The sequence below is a fragment of the Arabidopsis lyrata genome, assembly GCF_000004255.2.
Source record: "Arabidopsis lyrata subsp. lyrata unplaced genomic scaffold ARALYscaffold_8, whole genome shotgun sequence".
NCBI lineage: Eukaryota > Viridiplantae > Streptophyta > Magnoliopsida > Brassicales > Brassicaceae > Arabidopsis > Arabidopsis lyrata.
Genome location: NW_003302548.1, coordinates 22,418,957 through 22,433,675, shown reverse-complemented (window position 1 = coordinate 22,433,675; position 14,719 = coordinate 22,418,957). Strand labels below are relative to the sequence as shown.

Sequence of the window (14,719 nt, the reverse complement as noted above, 5' to 3'; positions counted from 1 at the left end):
ATAAAAACAAAGGAGATATTACCGAAAATGCCCCCATCCAAGAAGAGTACGGGAAACAGCTTTTTCTCTCTTTCCCTGCATTTCTCCATTGCTTTGCTTACACCTTCACTCTCTTAGTTTCCGCGCGTGTCTCACGCTCCCTTTCACATTTTGATATTTTATCCTTGTTTTCACATTTAACTACTTATGATATTTTATCTCAAAAACTAATAATATTACATCAACTCTGATGAATTTTAAAATGTATTCGACATATAAATTTTTGGTATTTCTCGCATATAGGATTTATTTTTAACGTCTCTACTGTTTCTGTTTTCATATATCAAAAACCCCCCCCATATCGTTGAGTAATGTTTTATTTGAGTACTATTTGATTTCCCCAAATTCAATTGTTTGAAACTAACAATGAAATTATCGCAACCGTTGGTTATCGTTTCCAAAGGGATAATCATACCTCTTGCTAATCATTCATCATGCAACCATTGTTTTAATTACATGACTATTTGTTACCTTTTTAATGATGTTAACAACAGGATCTTGATATTGATATAGTTATGCTTATTTTTATAAATCTATTGTAATGGATCATTTTCTTTTTAGAATCGTACTTGCTTCGATATACTTCCATGTTTTTCTTGAAGACAAGTTCAAGTTTAAAAAATAGTGTATGCCGACCCAAAATAAAATAAAAAAATTCTATATATTGAATTATTGACACAGATTTTTATGTATTCTTTATTTTTTTAAAACGCATATTTCTAAATACGTGTTTAGTAGTTACTAAAGCAAAGAATAGGTGTGGGTAAAAGGAGATCCAAAGCGTGAAAGAAGAATATTACAAGTGGGGGAGAAAAAGCCAAACCTTCCCCTAATGGAACTATGACGATGCTTTGATGCTCTCTGTTTCTTTCCCTAAGTAGTAATTATAAAAACTCTCTCTCCCTCTTTCTCTCTACGCATATATCGATTCCATAATGGCAATCTTAGCCCCACATTTGTCTCGCTAATAAATCATATCGGATATCGTTTTTCTTTTTATTGTAGATAGCTTTTTTTCCCTCTCATGGAATCCAACCAATTTGAAGATGCCACGAGAAGAGATATTGTTACCAAATATTAATCATTGACTAGCATGTACAATGTATTTACATTCAATAACAAATCTAGGATACATGTGTATATTCAATATTTATGGTGGATTATTGGTTTTAAAATTCATCACAGAGTTGGAAAACCATGATTGAAATCATTTTACTGCAAGTTAACTATACTCCAAAAATGAGCAATTAGATTTTCAATTCAAAATGTTTTAGTTAAAAATAAAAAAAGCGCGTCGCGCTAGTTTAATTTGGCAAAAAATATTCTTGTAGGGGGTTGAATTTTTTTTTCTAAATTTGAGTTGGTTTGGAAATATGGTTTGCTTCTTCACCTATATTATCAAAATTCAATTTCAAACTTCAAAAAACTGTGGGCCAAAAGACTCAGATTAAACGAGTAACACGCGTATCAATTTGAGTAACGTTTTTAGTTAGATTTGTGCTTGTCCACATCTTATTCAGCATTATCATGATCTATATGGCCATTTTTTGACTAAACAACGTAATTATATTAATATGAATTAAACTAATCTGGATTTCAAGATTTCTTTATAAAAGCTATGTACATGATAAACGTGGCTTGTATGAAAATTTGACTATAATTAGAATTCGTATAAAATTTAATTAAAATATTGAGAGACACACAACACCAAAAGTGTGTGTCGGCACAACACAATCATCTCAAACTAGAAATCTATTGTTTATTAATATATGTTTTCTCTTATTTGTATACGATGACAGCTTGGAAACATCGGACGGTGTCGATAAAATCATCCTCGTACTGTCGGTGAATCTAGACAGTTGAAATTTGTGGGCTCCACTTTTCATTAAGATCACGGAAGCTTGATCTCTCCGCTACTCACGTGACTCACGTGAATAAAAAAAAAAACATGTTACGTATCTACCTGTTTCAAATTTATAAGTACTAAGAGCATGATTATAGGCAGGATGTTAGGTAAATCTTAGAGAAATCGTAGGATAAAACTGATTAAATTTAATGCATATACTCCTTTAACACTAACATACATTCCTTAGCTAAGGAACATTTTTCCATCTAAGAGGCGGACAGGTGTCGAGAAAAGACTGGAGCGTGGTAAATGAAGAGAAAGGAAAAAAAGGCTTTTTTTTTAAAGTCTTTTTCGCGTTCTGTCTCTCTCTCTCTCGCGCGATTTCATCGAGAGAATGAAAACCAGAGACTCAAATCGGAGGTATCGCCGTCGTTCCGGCGTTAGTTCATCATCTCCACCGCCGCACTTTCTGATGCATCCACTGCTCCTTTCGCTTCTAGGTTTCTCTACGGATATGTATTGTCTCTCTCTCTGGGATTTGGATTTGTTTTGACTTTCACTGGATCGTGGTGGATTGAGTTATTGGATTTGATTACTCTATTTTCTGATTTTGTTCTGGATTAGGGTTAGTTCATAATTGATCATCTTCTATTGCTAAATTGAATAAGAAAGTTTGCAGATTTATAGTTATAATTGAACGGTCACACTAATCCAAGGCTATGTCAATTACTAGTATGAATGTATAGCTGCTTTGACCTCTCTTCACTTGACCTGAATGTGTTTTGGTTGCTATAATGAATGATTAGAATTACTTTTAATCATAGACTTACTCGGCAGATGAGTTTTGTTGGTCAGATTAGTGAGTCTTCAATAATATGTTGTATTTTCTCCTACATTGTTTTCTGGCTAATTTTTCAGCCATTCTATTTTAATGTTTTGTTTTGAAGATTTCATTGCTCTTACTAGCTTCTGCTGCAGGTCTAAACTCGAAACCATTTATTCAAGAATAGTCCATAACTTTTTTTGTTTCATTTGTCATGTATCTTGCTATGAATGTAGTTTAAGATTAGAGAGGTCTTGGAGTTAAGTGAACTATTGGCCTTCGAATAATTCTTCGGGTATATGTGAAGCAGAAAACATCAGTGGAAGTGAAGATGAAGATGAAGATGAAGCTGGTGGATCCCAATCCTGAGCATCAAAGAAGAAAGAGAATAAGCGACAAGAGCGGGAAGCACAAAGACGATCTAGCATATGTAAAATCGAGGTTTTTGGACCTTGAAGATGACTTTTATGTTTATATGTGATCAAGAGTTTAGATTGGTTTAAAATCAAAATCATTGGGGATTTCGATTTTGTTGAAGTCTGTTAATTGTGAGCTTTTATCCCAACTTTTGGATGTTGTTTGGGATTCCAAAAACTCTTTTAATAGATTTTGACTCTTGTCACTTATTCACTTGTTCTCACAAACTCATACCACACACGTTTATACTCATCCAAAAATTGATCTTTCTACTTAATCCAAACATTCAAATTTTTTCTACTTCATCCAAAAAGTTTCATATTTTCTACTTAAATCTCAAATTTTGTTTTTGCTACTTAATCCAAAAATTCTATAGAAATGCCTTCAATACTCGTCGATATGATGGCCACTAAGAATTCGACTTCGTGATCGAGTTATGCATCAACAATTGAAGAAGGATTTGGTCGAGCATATATGGACAAAAATATTCTAGAAATCAAGTTTAAAACATTTGTGATTTATGTTATAAATTGTATCTCATGTATGTTTTATTTTTTTTTTAATTTGCAACAATTAATAAATTTTCTATAATTATAAATTGTATTTTTATATTAATATTTTTTTTTCTAAGAACCACATGTTAAGAGCCTACCATTAATCACACAAAAATTTTAACTCAAAAATACTATCTCTTAATAATCACTTTTACAAATAAATTACTTAAATATTGCTAAGAGCAATTTCTAAGAACCCACCTATAATCATGCTCTAAGTACTATTGTACTAACATATTATCAACTGTTTGAATCATCACTTTTATATATCAGTATCACTGTAGTCGGTTGTTGTGTTGTGTATATACTATATAATATGTATAATTGCATAAATTCTCGGAGCAGGATTAGAGGATTTTTATATATATATATATAGTACAATCTTTTGATAATCTCCTTAATCGCTTAAATAAATTAAATACGACTCCGGGCATCGTCATCTAGAAGCTAGGGATAGGAGCTAGTGGTGGTGAACACTTTTGTCTCGAATTGGAATTCAAGAAACTGATGGGGCACTAAAGCCGAGATATTTATATTCCTATTCGAGAAACTTTCTATAAATAATTTGTTTCTTTTATTTATTTGACCAATGCATCCAACTCAGTTTCCAAGTAGTACATACCACAATGGTATAAGGCATCGCGCTAGAAATCGACGACATATAAGAAAACAGAAAAATCAAACTTGTACAATATCAATAGGAGCATATGAATATATGTGTATATCTATATCTTGATATTTTGAAATCGTTTATTAAAAAATCAGCTTTACTTTTCAGTTCTTGCACGATGATGATCGCACCTTCGTTTTGTCCCCCAACTATACAAAAGTCTCATGGGCCGAACTACTGGGCTTTACCAAATGAAATGAGGCTTTAACTAGTTATGGTGTTATCTTCAAGTTCAATCAGTAGTTTCAGCCTTATTGTAAAAGCCCATTTATTGTGCCTGCTGTTATGTACAGCTCGTCATTAATCCTGATTTTGATTAATTTAAATAAACTTATTTGTTTATCGATAAAAACAACAAGATGTTGATTAATTTAAATATATAGTTCCCTGATCATAAACTTGGAACCAATTTATGAACCAGACTGGATCAGACTTTCGCATGCCCCATAATTAGGCCATTACCATGCAAATTTTGAACTCTTCTGATTTGATTGTGGTTTCTAATGTCTTAACAATTATTTAGATAACTCCATCGAGATAATGACTACGGGAAACAAGGATCAGACAGGAGGTTTGGGGATGATGGGGACTTGGGTCAATGATTTTAGATCTGATCAATCGAACCGTTGTAGTATAATGAATTGGCCTTGGTCAGATACGTGCTATATATATTTGGATTTCAATTTGTGTTAAATTTATTTTTATTAATATTCTAAAAAGTAATTAAAAAAGTGCGCATGAGACCCCAAAAGAACATAAAATAAATAAATTAAACTATAGCATTGGTTATAAAATAAAGTTTACTAACAGAAAAAAAAAAAAAAAAGTAAATGCCGATCAAATATCAAATCAAAGCTCTCCTTTGCCAATCTCGTCTTGGACTTATCCACCTGTACTCTTTCTTATTTTGGTATCTTCGCATTTTTTTCCTTTTTTTTTTAATAATAACAAAGTTAAAATCATTGTTTACCCCCACGAAAAGCCTTTGCATACTTATCACAAGAAAATTGAGAAATGCGCCGACAACAAAATAAAGAATGGAGAAATACAGTAGATAATTTGGCCCCTAACACATATAAATAATAAAAGATATTATAAAACACATGGTGAAGGAAACTTTCAAGCTCCGATATATAAATGTAAAAGCTCTGATATATAAATGTACGTAACAAAAGATTATTAAAAACATATCTCAAAATAAAAGCAACAATAATTAATTTGTAATAATAGAACTGAAAAAGATGGAGCATATAAAATCTAAATGGTACCCACAGAACAAATGGAAATGGAGCAGAAGACAAAAACAAAACACCCCCAAGTCCCCGACGACTCAAAATCTTATCCGTATTATACATTACTATATAATTAACAACTTTATGAATTATATGAAAAACAAAAAAATATGTACGTAATTAATAGAGATATACAATCTCAAGTTGCTTTTATATGATATGCATGTAGGTCATCCTTTGTCCCATTATTATTATTCAACTTGATATCCCATCCCTTCGATTTATTCTTCCTAACAATCCCCTGAAATTTCAAAATAAGAATATGGCATTTTAATAAACATAATAAAACCTTTTCTTTTTTTTAAAAAAAAAACCTTACTCACTAAGTTATATAAAGAATTCCTTTTAATAAAGGAATTTTTATCGATTTACATCCAAAAAAAATATTGTGTTAATTTTGAAAACAAGTAATTTGTATGGTATTTAGGATATTAATCTTTAAACACTAAGGCTTTGAATGGTTAGTCTATATAATGCGGACTAGACAATGCATACCAATATTTTAGTATGTAAAATGTCGGACTGAGGAGTGGAATGAAAAAATACAGACCAACAATAAATTTATAATAATATGGAGAAGTATGCTCAAGCGCATACTAGTATAGAAATTTATAGTCTGCAATAGTATATATTAATTTGAAATAATAAATGATAAATAATATACGGAATCATCCGCTTTTAATCTGATATGCAACATACTATACAACAATTTTTTTTTTTTCTTTCTTTTAGTTCTAAGATCTAAATAGAACTAAAAGTAAAAAAAGAGAAGTTAACGATAAGAAATAGGACGGATTTTCCATTAATGAGTATTAATGAGTAGAGTAATATACATTTTGCATTTTTTTAAGCAATAGCCTAAAATTCCATAAACCGCAAAATCCGCAATAAAGGAAATAAAAAGAAAAGAAAACAAAAATTAAAAACTAAAAAGCCCTAAAATTTCAGATAAAGAAAAAAAAAGAAAAAAATTTATAAACGGCGCTAATGATTCGTAGAAGCAAGCCGTTGGCGTGCGTTAGCAACAGCCACCGCTCCAAAATATATTTTTAATGTTTGCTTTCCCATTCTTCATCGGAGCTTTCTGGGTCGGGTAATTTATTCAAGTCAACACGATCCAATAACCGGCCGCCACTCTTCAATCTCTTGTCATCGTCATCCTCATCTTCTTCTTCTTCTTCTCGCTCACCGTTTTGATAATTCCGATGAAAATTCTTATTATCATCATCACTATCTCGATTATGTCCAAAAACACGGTGGCGGTTATTTTGCACCGCCGTGCCTAAAGCATCAACCTGAGCACCGACCTCCGTCGCTTTTTTCCTGATCGTCGCAGCCGACATATCCTCGTCGGAGAATTTCTCTCCAGGAAGAAGCTCAGGGAAGTTAAGCCTCGCCGTAGGTCCTCTAAGATAGAAAACCGCCGTGTCGTAAGCTCGCGCCGCCGCCTCCGGAGTAGAGTAAGAGCCAAGCCATAACCTAGACCGTTTGTTTGGCTCTCGAATCTCCGCCACCCACTTTCCCCACTTCCTCATCCTTATTCCTTTGTAAGGTCTCTCTCTCTTCCTCGTACCGGCGACTGCCACGTCAGCTACTCCGCCGCCGTCCATGGAGGATCTAAACCCTCCAAAGAAAAAGACTTTCGAGATGGGTTTTGAGAGAAATTTCGATCGAGAGAGAGAGAGACAGAGAATAAATATGTCGGAGCAGGAGAGAGAGAGAGAGGAGGGAGCTTGCAGGTGGTATTATGATGATGGAGGAGGAGAAAAATCCAAAATCACCGACAAGAGAAAAAGTAAGAGAGGGAGAGAATTTAGGTTAGTTGGATTTAGAAGATAAACTTGTCATGGTGGTGTGGATTTGTTTTCGAGTTATAACAAGTTTTTTTTTTACCTTTTCCTTTTTAAAAATAAAAATCTGTTTCGTTCGAAATTATCAGTTTAAAAATATATAAATAAAATATAAAGAAATAAATATTGGGCCGATGATGAAAGCTGTATCTTCTGTGATGATTTCGTATTTTTAATGGAACAGAAACCTTTTAAGAGGATAGGCGGAAGAAGAGGTGGTGGAGATGACATGCGCATACATAAAATACTATTATTATTATTATTTTTTTAAAATAGTCAAAAATATATTCTACTATCCATATGTATTATAGTACCCAAACCTCTCTGTGTTTCTATTTTTAAATAGTTTCCCTACGAATATATATATATATATATATATATATATATACCCCCTCGATATATATATTTTCTATTTGTACATACCAAATTATAATAAATTTATACAAAAGATAACTGAACTCTGTCCAGATAGACAAAGTAAGCTAAAGATAGAGATATCAGTTATAATCATAGCCAAACTCTTGTAGATTAATAACTAAAATCATACATCCTATGTAAATAATAGCATTCATATTGCATGGTGAAAACTTTACAAACGGTCTTTATCAAATAAACAAAAAAAAAAAGAACTCTATAGACGGAGAGTCATACATGAACAACATTTTGGCTAGTACAAATTTTAGAGTAGCTAGAAGACTTTTATTAAAACAGGACAAGAAAAATGAATTCTAGCTATGATATGTATATATATTTTTCATCTCTTACTTCAACATTTATATATAGAATTGGACCTTTTAAACTTATATTTTTTTCATAGTACTAATAGTGAATAAATTCGATTTTTACATCAAATAAAAACACCATAAAGGATTTTATGAACCCATAATAGATAATTATATTATTATTTTTTTGTAATTTATTAATCAAAATAAATTATATTCCTATGTAATTAGTAATCTCATGCCATGAGTTTTTTTGGATCTATTACCATTTTTTTTTGTAATTTTCAACAAAGAAAACTGAAAATTATTTCGTTCCTTTTGATTTAGTTGGTGTCTTGGCGAAATCAAAAAGATTTATAGAACAGAGGAAAAAAAGTACTACTATAATAGAATAAAAGTTAAGATTGTTAAACGGCATACGGTATTTATACGGTCTATACGGGTACAGTACAGTAAAACGGAATAGGATTAGTGGAGGAAGGAAGGTAGGTCGGTGGTCGGTGGCTGTGGCTGTGGCTGGATATATACCGTTAGGAATTGACTTTATGTGTACTCAAATTACGACACGTATTGTGTTTTGTCCTTTTTGTCCCTTTGATTCCATTCCCCTCCCGTTTTGTTCAATTCACTTTTTTGTCCTTTTTTCTGCTGTCCTCTGATTTTTATTCCCAGGGAGAATTTCGGTATCTATTATCTATCTATTTGAACCCACATACGCTCCATCATCATATTTTATTTGTTTATGAACCAATCAAGTATTTGGGAACACAAATTATAAAACAATAAAATTGTTTCCCAACCAATATTAACTTCAACAACAAACCAATTATATGATCAACACAATAATAACAATAAGCGTAGATAATAGACATAAATTAATTGGTATTACTAAAAATTTGAATCTTATTATATACAGCAGGTGGGAGATTGATTATGATTATAAATATGTCAATCAGCGAAAGAACCGATCTTTCAATAGTTGTTTTATGTTATTTTCAGGAGTGTTGAGTTGTATTTTCTTCATTAAGAATTGATTTGGATAATGATCTTTATTCTTATAAAATGGATTAGCTACGGCATATATATGATGATCTAACTACACAATTCTTTTATTATACTAGTAGTAGTAAGTTGGACCATATTTTATGATGTTGCTGCTCTCTTGACTTGTTTTCTTCACGATATCAATAATATGCTTCTGATGTGAACCCATCTACGATATACCTCCATAAGTCATATCTTTCTTAATGGACTTTTTTTCTAAAGCCAACATCTTTTGTCTTAAAAAAATTGTTAAGTTATCGTCAGCTATTCCGATTATATTTTAACGTTATTATAAACTGTATCGGAGCCAACAAGGAATAATTACAATATTTAACGATGTTAAGTAGCAATTTTATGTTCCTTTCATAATAATTTTAAGATCATTTGGGAATCGTTACACGCTAAAGAATTTTTTATAATTCGAAATTATTATAGAAAAAAACTGTGGGGTATGAGTTGAGTGATATTGGATTGTTCCCACGACTTTGGTTTAAATTTAAAATCTTAATATTACAAGAAGAATTACAAAATAAATAATTTCAGTAGAGAAATATGAGATTTTAATAATGAAACTTTTAGCTGTGACCCAGTTGGCACGTGAACATGGTGCCAATTACCGCGGAAAAGCAAAATATCATTACATTTTATAGAAATTGGACCACTTTGTTACATGTTTCTTATTCAAAATATGGGGTTGTCATTTGTTTAAATATCGTTTTTGTTTTATACCATTGTTATTATATGTGTTCATAACATAAATGAATACAACAGAATTAGTCCAATACAGTTTATATACCCTTTCAAAAAGTATCATAGATGATCTTTTAGTTGAATCAATATAACACACCAACCGATACAATAGATTGTGGCAGATCTTATTAGAAAAAAAAGATTCAAATTCACACGAACAATTATGTTATAAAATCCATAAAAACATTTATGCTTAGCAGCTTTGGTAACGAACCGGAGAAAATTTATTGTTCTCCCTAAATCGGTAGGTGTCGAAAAAAACAAATCTTCCTAAATATTTTCGAAATTAACAATGCAACGAGGCGGCTTATTATCTGGAAGTTCTAAATTTCTAGTGGGATAAGAAATCAAGTCAACAGTGTATTTATTAATTATTGAATCAATCCTACACTCGAATTCAAAATTAAGATATTAGATCTTTTTGTATACTATTCTTTAAAGGACCACATGCATACACACGATCTTCGTATCTAATAGTCGTACAATTGAAGTGTTTATGGGCTGCTGGTATCAAAATGGGCCTTGTAAGATAGCTGTAGTTTATATATGGGCTTTTGTTCTTGAACTAGTTATAGGCTCAAATATATAATGTTTATATATGGGCTTTTGTTCATACACTAGTTATGGGCTCCATTATATAAAATAATTTCAATTATAAAATATGTTGCATTATTATTATGATAAGAGGTTTATATTTCAATACTAAGAGACCATTTTTTGTACGAGGAGTGGAACTGTGGAACCAGTAAAAAACAAAAAATTCAGATTAATGTCAAAAAATACAAATGAATTCTAACTTTGTGTAAATATTGATCAATGCTGGTATTGGTTTAACACTTCTATAAGATACAGTGCCAAAAATAGCACAAATCAAAGAGAAGCCATTGCATTGAAAAAAACTTTGATCCCATATTCTTTATAGAAATTTCTTAACTAGTACCTTTTACATATATTCTCTCTAGTTTAATTCTTTTTTACCAAAAATGTAAAAATTGCTAATTCTGGCCTCTCTCATTTTGGATCATAAATACTCTGACAGAGGTGGAGCCCCAAATCCACAATTATTTGTGGTAAAAAACCAATTTTCAACGGTTGATATCATCCACGGAAAAGAAATTAAAGAAAGAAGCAAACTTCTTTGACTTTAGTCCTCTAAATTCCAATGGTATTACAATTCCGACCCCACATCCTAAGAATATTACATTTTACGCACCTATATTCTCATTTTCTAAAATAACCCCCTCCCTTGAGAAAATTGTTCGGAGGATACCTACGAAGTTTCGTTTTCACCGGAACGGATCGTTTTCTTCCGCCATAACACTCTCCTTAATCTCTTGAATCATCTTAATCACTTGTCTCATTGTTGGTCTTTGCTCTGGTGATGTTACACGGCAAAGACAAGCTGTTTCAGTCATCATCCCAAGCCTATTATCCTCTGTTCCTTCTTCTTCTTCTCTCATTGCTCTAACCCAATCAAGCATATCATGAGGCGCCATAAACGGATGCCTCGATGCATTCTTACCAGTCAAAAGCTCAAAGATCAAGACACCAAACGAATAAACATCACATTTGGAAGTTGGTCTACGTGATGATTTTCTGATCTCAGGAGCTTTGTAGGAAGATGAGTCAGGATCATCAGGTGAAGCAGATGAAGAGTCTGTTAAGACACTGAGGCAGTAATCTGTTAAACAGGCTTCAAAGTCTTGTCCTAAGAGGATGTTTGTGGATTTTAGGTTTCCATGGACTAATGCTGATGATGTTTGGTGGATGTAATATAAGCCTTGAGCTACATCCTCTGCAATCTTTAAACATGATGTCCAATGTAATGGCTTTGCTCTTGAAGATCTTGAACCTGAAATTTTGTAAATTAATTAGTAGGGTCTCAATATGGGACCAAGAAGCAAATCAAGCACCAACAGAAAACAAACATTCTTAAGATGTAATCCTCTCATTCTTGGAAAATGTTCACAATTCTAGTAATAAGAGTATTTATTTTTCCGGCATTTAAGCAGTAACATAAGGTCTAGAGACAAAGCCATTGCAAAAGACGAGATTTCACGTGGAGAAAACAGCACAGAGTTCCACCAAAGTCTGTCTTCTTCCACTACTAGTAGTAAGTAATCAAACGGAAATTTCAAAAAAGAGCAAAAGAACAAAAACTTTTTTTATATAATGATAAAATAAAACCCGCGATTGTCGCTGTGTGGTCATCTTCAATGTCAACAAGTTACACTACTTAAGTGATAAATTAAGCTGTGTACAAAACCCTCTAGACACAAAGACTCATCAAATGTTTTCATAATTTTAGGGTTTAAAGCTTAAAATAAACAAGGAGTGGGTCATTATAGTCTCTCTCAACGACCCCAAAACGGTTAGTCACGTCATGATTAAGACCAGCACAATAAAACCACATTTTTAATTTAAGAGAATCGTTTAATCTAAAACCCTTAAAAAAAATTCAACTTTTGAGATTGAAGAAGATGAGAGATTACCGTGAATGAGATTGAATAAGCTACCATTAGGATGATAATCGTAGATGATAAGTCTCTCTCCGTTTGATTGAAAGTAAGCTCTAATCGGGACAAGATTGGTGTGTCTAAGTCCACCAACAATCTCCATATGATTCTCAAACGCTTCTTCACTCGTCACCGCCGTTTTAGCCGCGTCTAGTCTCTTCACTGTCACAATAAGCTGATTATCAAGAACCGCCTTATACGTAATCCCCACTGATCCTCTTCCCAATAACTCCGCAGAAGCTCTCATTAGCTGCTCCATTGTATACATTCCTTGACTTCTTGATTCTCCGCAGAATACTAAATTCCCACTATTTGGTATTCGGCTTTGTAGCTGCTGCTCTGTTTCTTGAAACTGAACATCTTTTTCTCGTTTATGAGATTCGGAATCTGAATTCAAAACTGGAACAGTTCTTGTTCTTGGAGTTTGGTTTTGTGATTGTTGTTGTTGTTGTGATAATGAAGCTTCTCCTTTTGGATTTGGTTCAAAGATTCCATCGTCGTTTCGTTTCTTTATGACCAGAGAGAACACAACGAGGCAAAGACCAAGAACAATAAGCGAAGCGAGACCAGCGGTGAAACCAAGAACTAATCCACTCTCTTTACCTTTCTTCTTTGTAACCACCGGAGAAATAATCACCGCACCACCGTTCTGCGCCTGAGCGCTTTGTCCTAACGGAGGTTCTGACGACGTCGTTTTGTTAGTGGAACCAAAGAACGGCGAGCGTGAAGCGCAAGCTCGGTTTATGATCTCGCCGCAGAGTCCAGGGTTAGACTTAAACGACGACGCATCGAATCGTGATAGAGTCGGTGTAACGGGGATAACCCCGGTGAGATTGTTACCGGAAACGTTAAAAGACGTCAGAAACGACTGATTTAACGGCGGGAGAGTTCCGTTAAACCGGTTAAACTCGAGATTCAATGAAGTTAACCGGTCAAGAGCGTTGATCTCAGACGGAATCGAACCGGAGAAGTTGTTACGAGAGAGGGAGAGAATCATTAACCGGTGAAGAGAGAGAATCGACGGAGGGAAAGTACCGGAAAATTGATTCCGGCTAAGGAAGAGAGATTTGAGGTTCACGAGATGTGAAAGATCAGGAATCGGACCAAAGAGCGAGTTATTCTCGAGACTCAGAACTCGGAGCTGGTCAAGACGGCTAAGAGTCGCCGAAGAGAAGTAGCCACGGAGACCAACGCCGGAGAGAACAAGACGAACGATACGACCTTGAGCACATTTGACGCCGCGCCATTGACAGTAGTCGTAACGCTCGGTGAGTGAATACAAGAGCTTGTTGTCGAGATCGGCGGTGGATTTGAAAGAGAGTAAAGCAACAGCGTCGGAAGGAAGTAAGGAGTTGAAGTAATTTGGCTCTGCTCCGGCGGAGACACGGAGGAGGATGAAGAAGAGAAGAAAAAAGTTCAGTGTCATTTTTTTTTTACTTACTTTTTTCTTTGCAAAGTCACTAGAATTTCAAATCCATATTAATTGCTTCTCTATACTTTTTCTTCTAATTAAAACAAAAAGAGAAAATAAAAATATGGGAAGCAGCTGGGAGAGATTTTTGGACTGTGAAGCGGATCACGTGCTCGTGACGTATTTTTTCTGCGGATAATAAATTAATTACAATGATAGAGTTATTTATTTATAAGCATATCTTATACAGTTATACGTATGTTGAACATGTAACTTTTGTTGCAAATTATACCCAGCCCCGGCTCAGATGGGTAGGGCAGAAGTGCGACGGCCCGGGGCTTTTTTTTTATAAAAAAATTTTACATATAAAAAGGCCCAAATATTTTTTAAAAATATTATTAATATAAAAATTATATTTTAAGAGACCTAATTATTTATAAAAAAATGTATAAAAAGGCCCAAAATTTTTAAAATAACAAATTTTACTATAAAAACTCCGCAAAATTTTTAAAAATTAAGTAAATTTTCTCTTTGTATATAATAATAAGCAAAAAAAAAATTTTTGAGAGCCTTAGGGCAAAAAAAAAATTTTTTGCCCTAAGGCTCTCAAATATATTGAGCCGGGACTGATTATACCTAACGTTATATGTATTGTGTAAGGTAGAAGAAAATGACACCATACAATCCAAAAACTTAAAATGCATTTCCTTTATTATTTTGTATCTATGTAAAATTGTAACCATTAAAAAGTTAAGAAATTTTTTGGGAATTATGAAAGCCAAAAA

General features: G+C 33.1%; 2 protein-coding genes and 1 long non-coding RNA gene across 4 annotated transcripts; 1 reads left to right on the top strand and 2 right to left on the bottom strand.

Moving 5' to 3' along the window:
• The first annotated feature begins 2,129 nt into the window (after positions 1 to 2,129).
• Positions 2,130 to 3,402, top strand: LOC110225666. Of its 2 annotated transcripts, none has more exons than XR_002329890.1 (2): positions 2,130 to 2,401; positions 3,019 to 3,402. It is a non-coding gene; the product is annotated as an uncharacterized LOC110225666 (long non-coding RNA). The 2 variants fall into 2 exon arrangements; XR_002329889.1 differs by having other exon boundaries at positions 2,945 to 3,402.
• A 3,011-nt stretch (positions 3,403 to 6,413) lies between these two features.
• LOC9301094 (ethylene-responsive transcription factor ERF010) lies at positions 6,414 to 7,729 on the bottom strand. Its single transcript, XM_002864973.2, has one exon. It carries the CDS (start codon positions 7,249 to 7,251, stop codon positions 6,691 to 6,693), a length of 561 nt encoding a protein of 186 aa, XP_002865019.1. The 5' UTR covers positions 7,252 to 7,729; the 3' UTR covers positions 6,414 to 6,690.
• A 3,394-nt stretch (positions 7,730 to 11,123) lies between these two features.
• On the bottom strand, positions 11,124 to 14,165 carry LOC9302786 (probable inactive receptor kinase At5g67200). The gene is made up of 2 exons (XM_021015651.1): positions 12,500 to 14,165; positions 11,124 to 11,859 (listed from the first exon to the last, which is right to left on the bottom strand). Exons 1-2 carry the CDS (start codon positions 13,947 to 13,949, stop codon positions 11,294 to 11,296), a joined length of 2,016 nt encoding a protein of 671 aa, XP_020871310.1. The 5' UTR covers positions 13,950 to 14,165; the 3' UTR covers positions 11,124 to 11,293.
• Between the last annotated feature and the right edge of the window lie 554 nt (positions 14,166 to 14,719).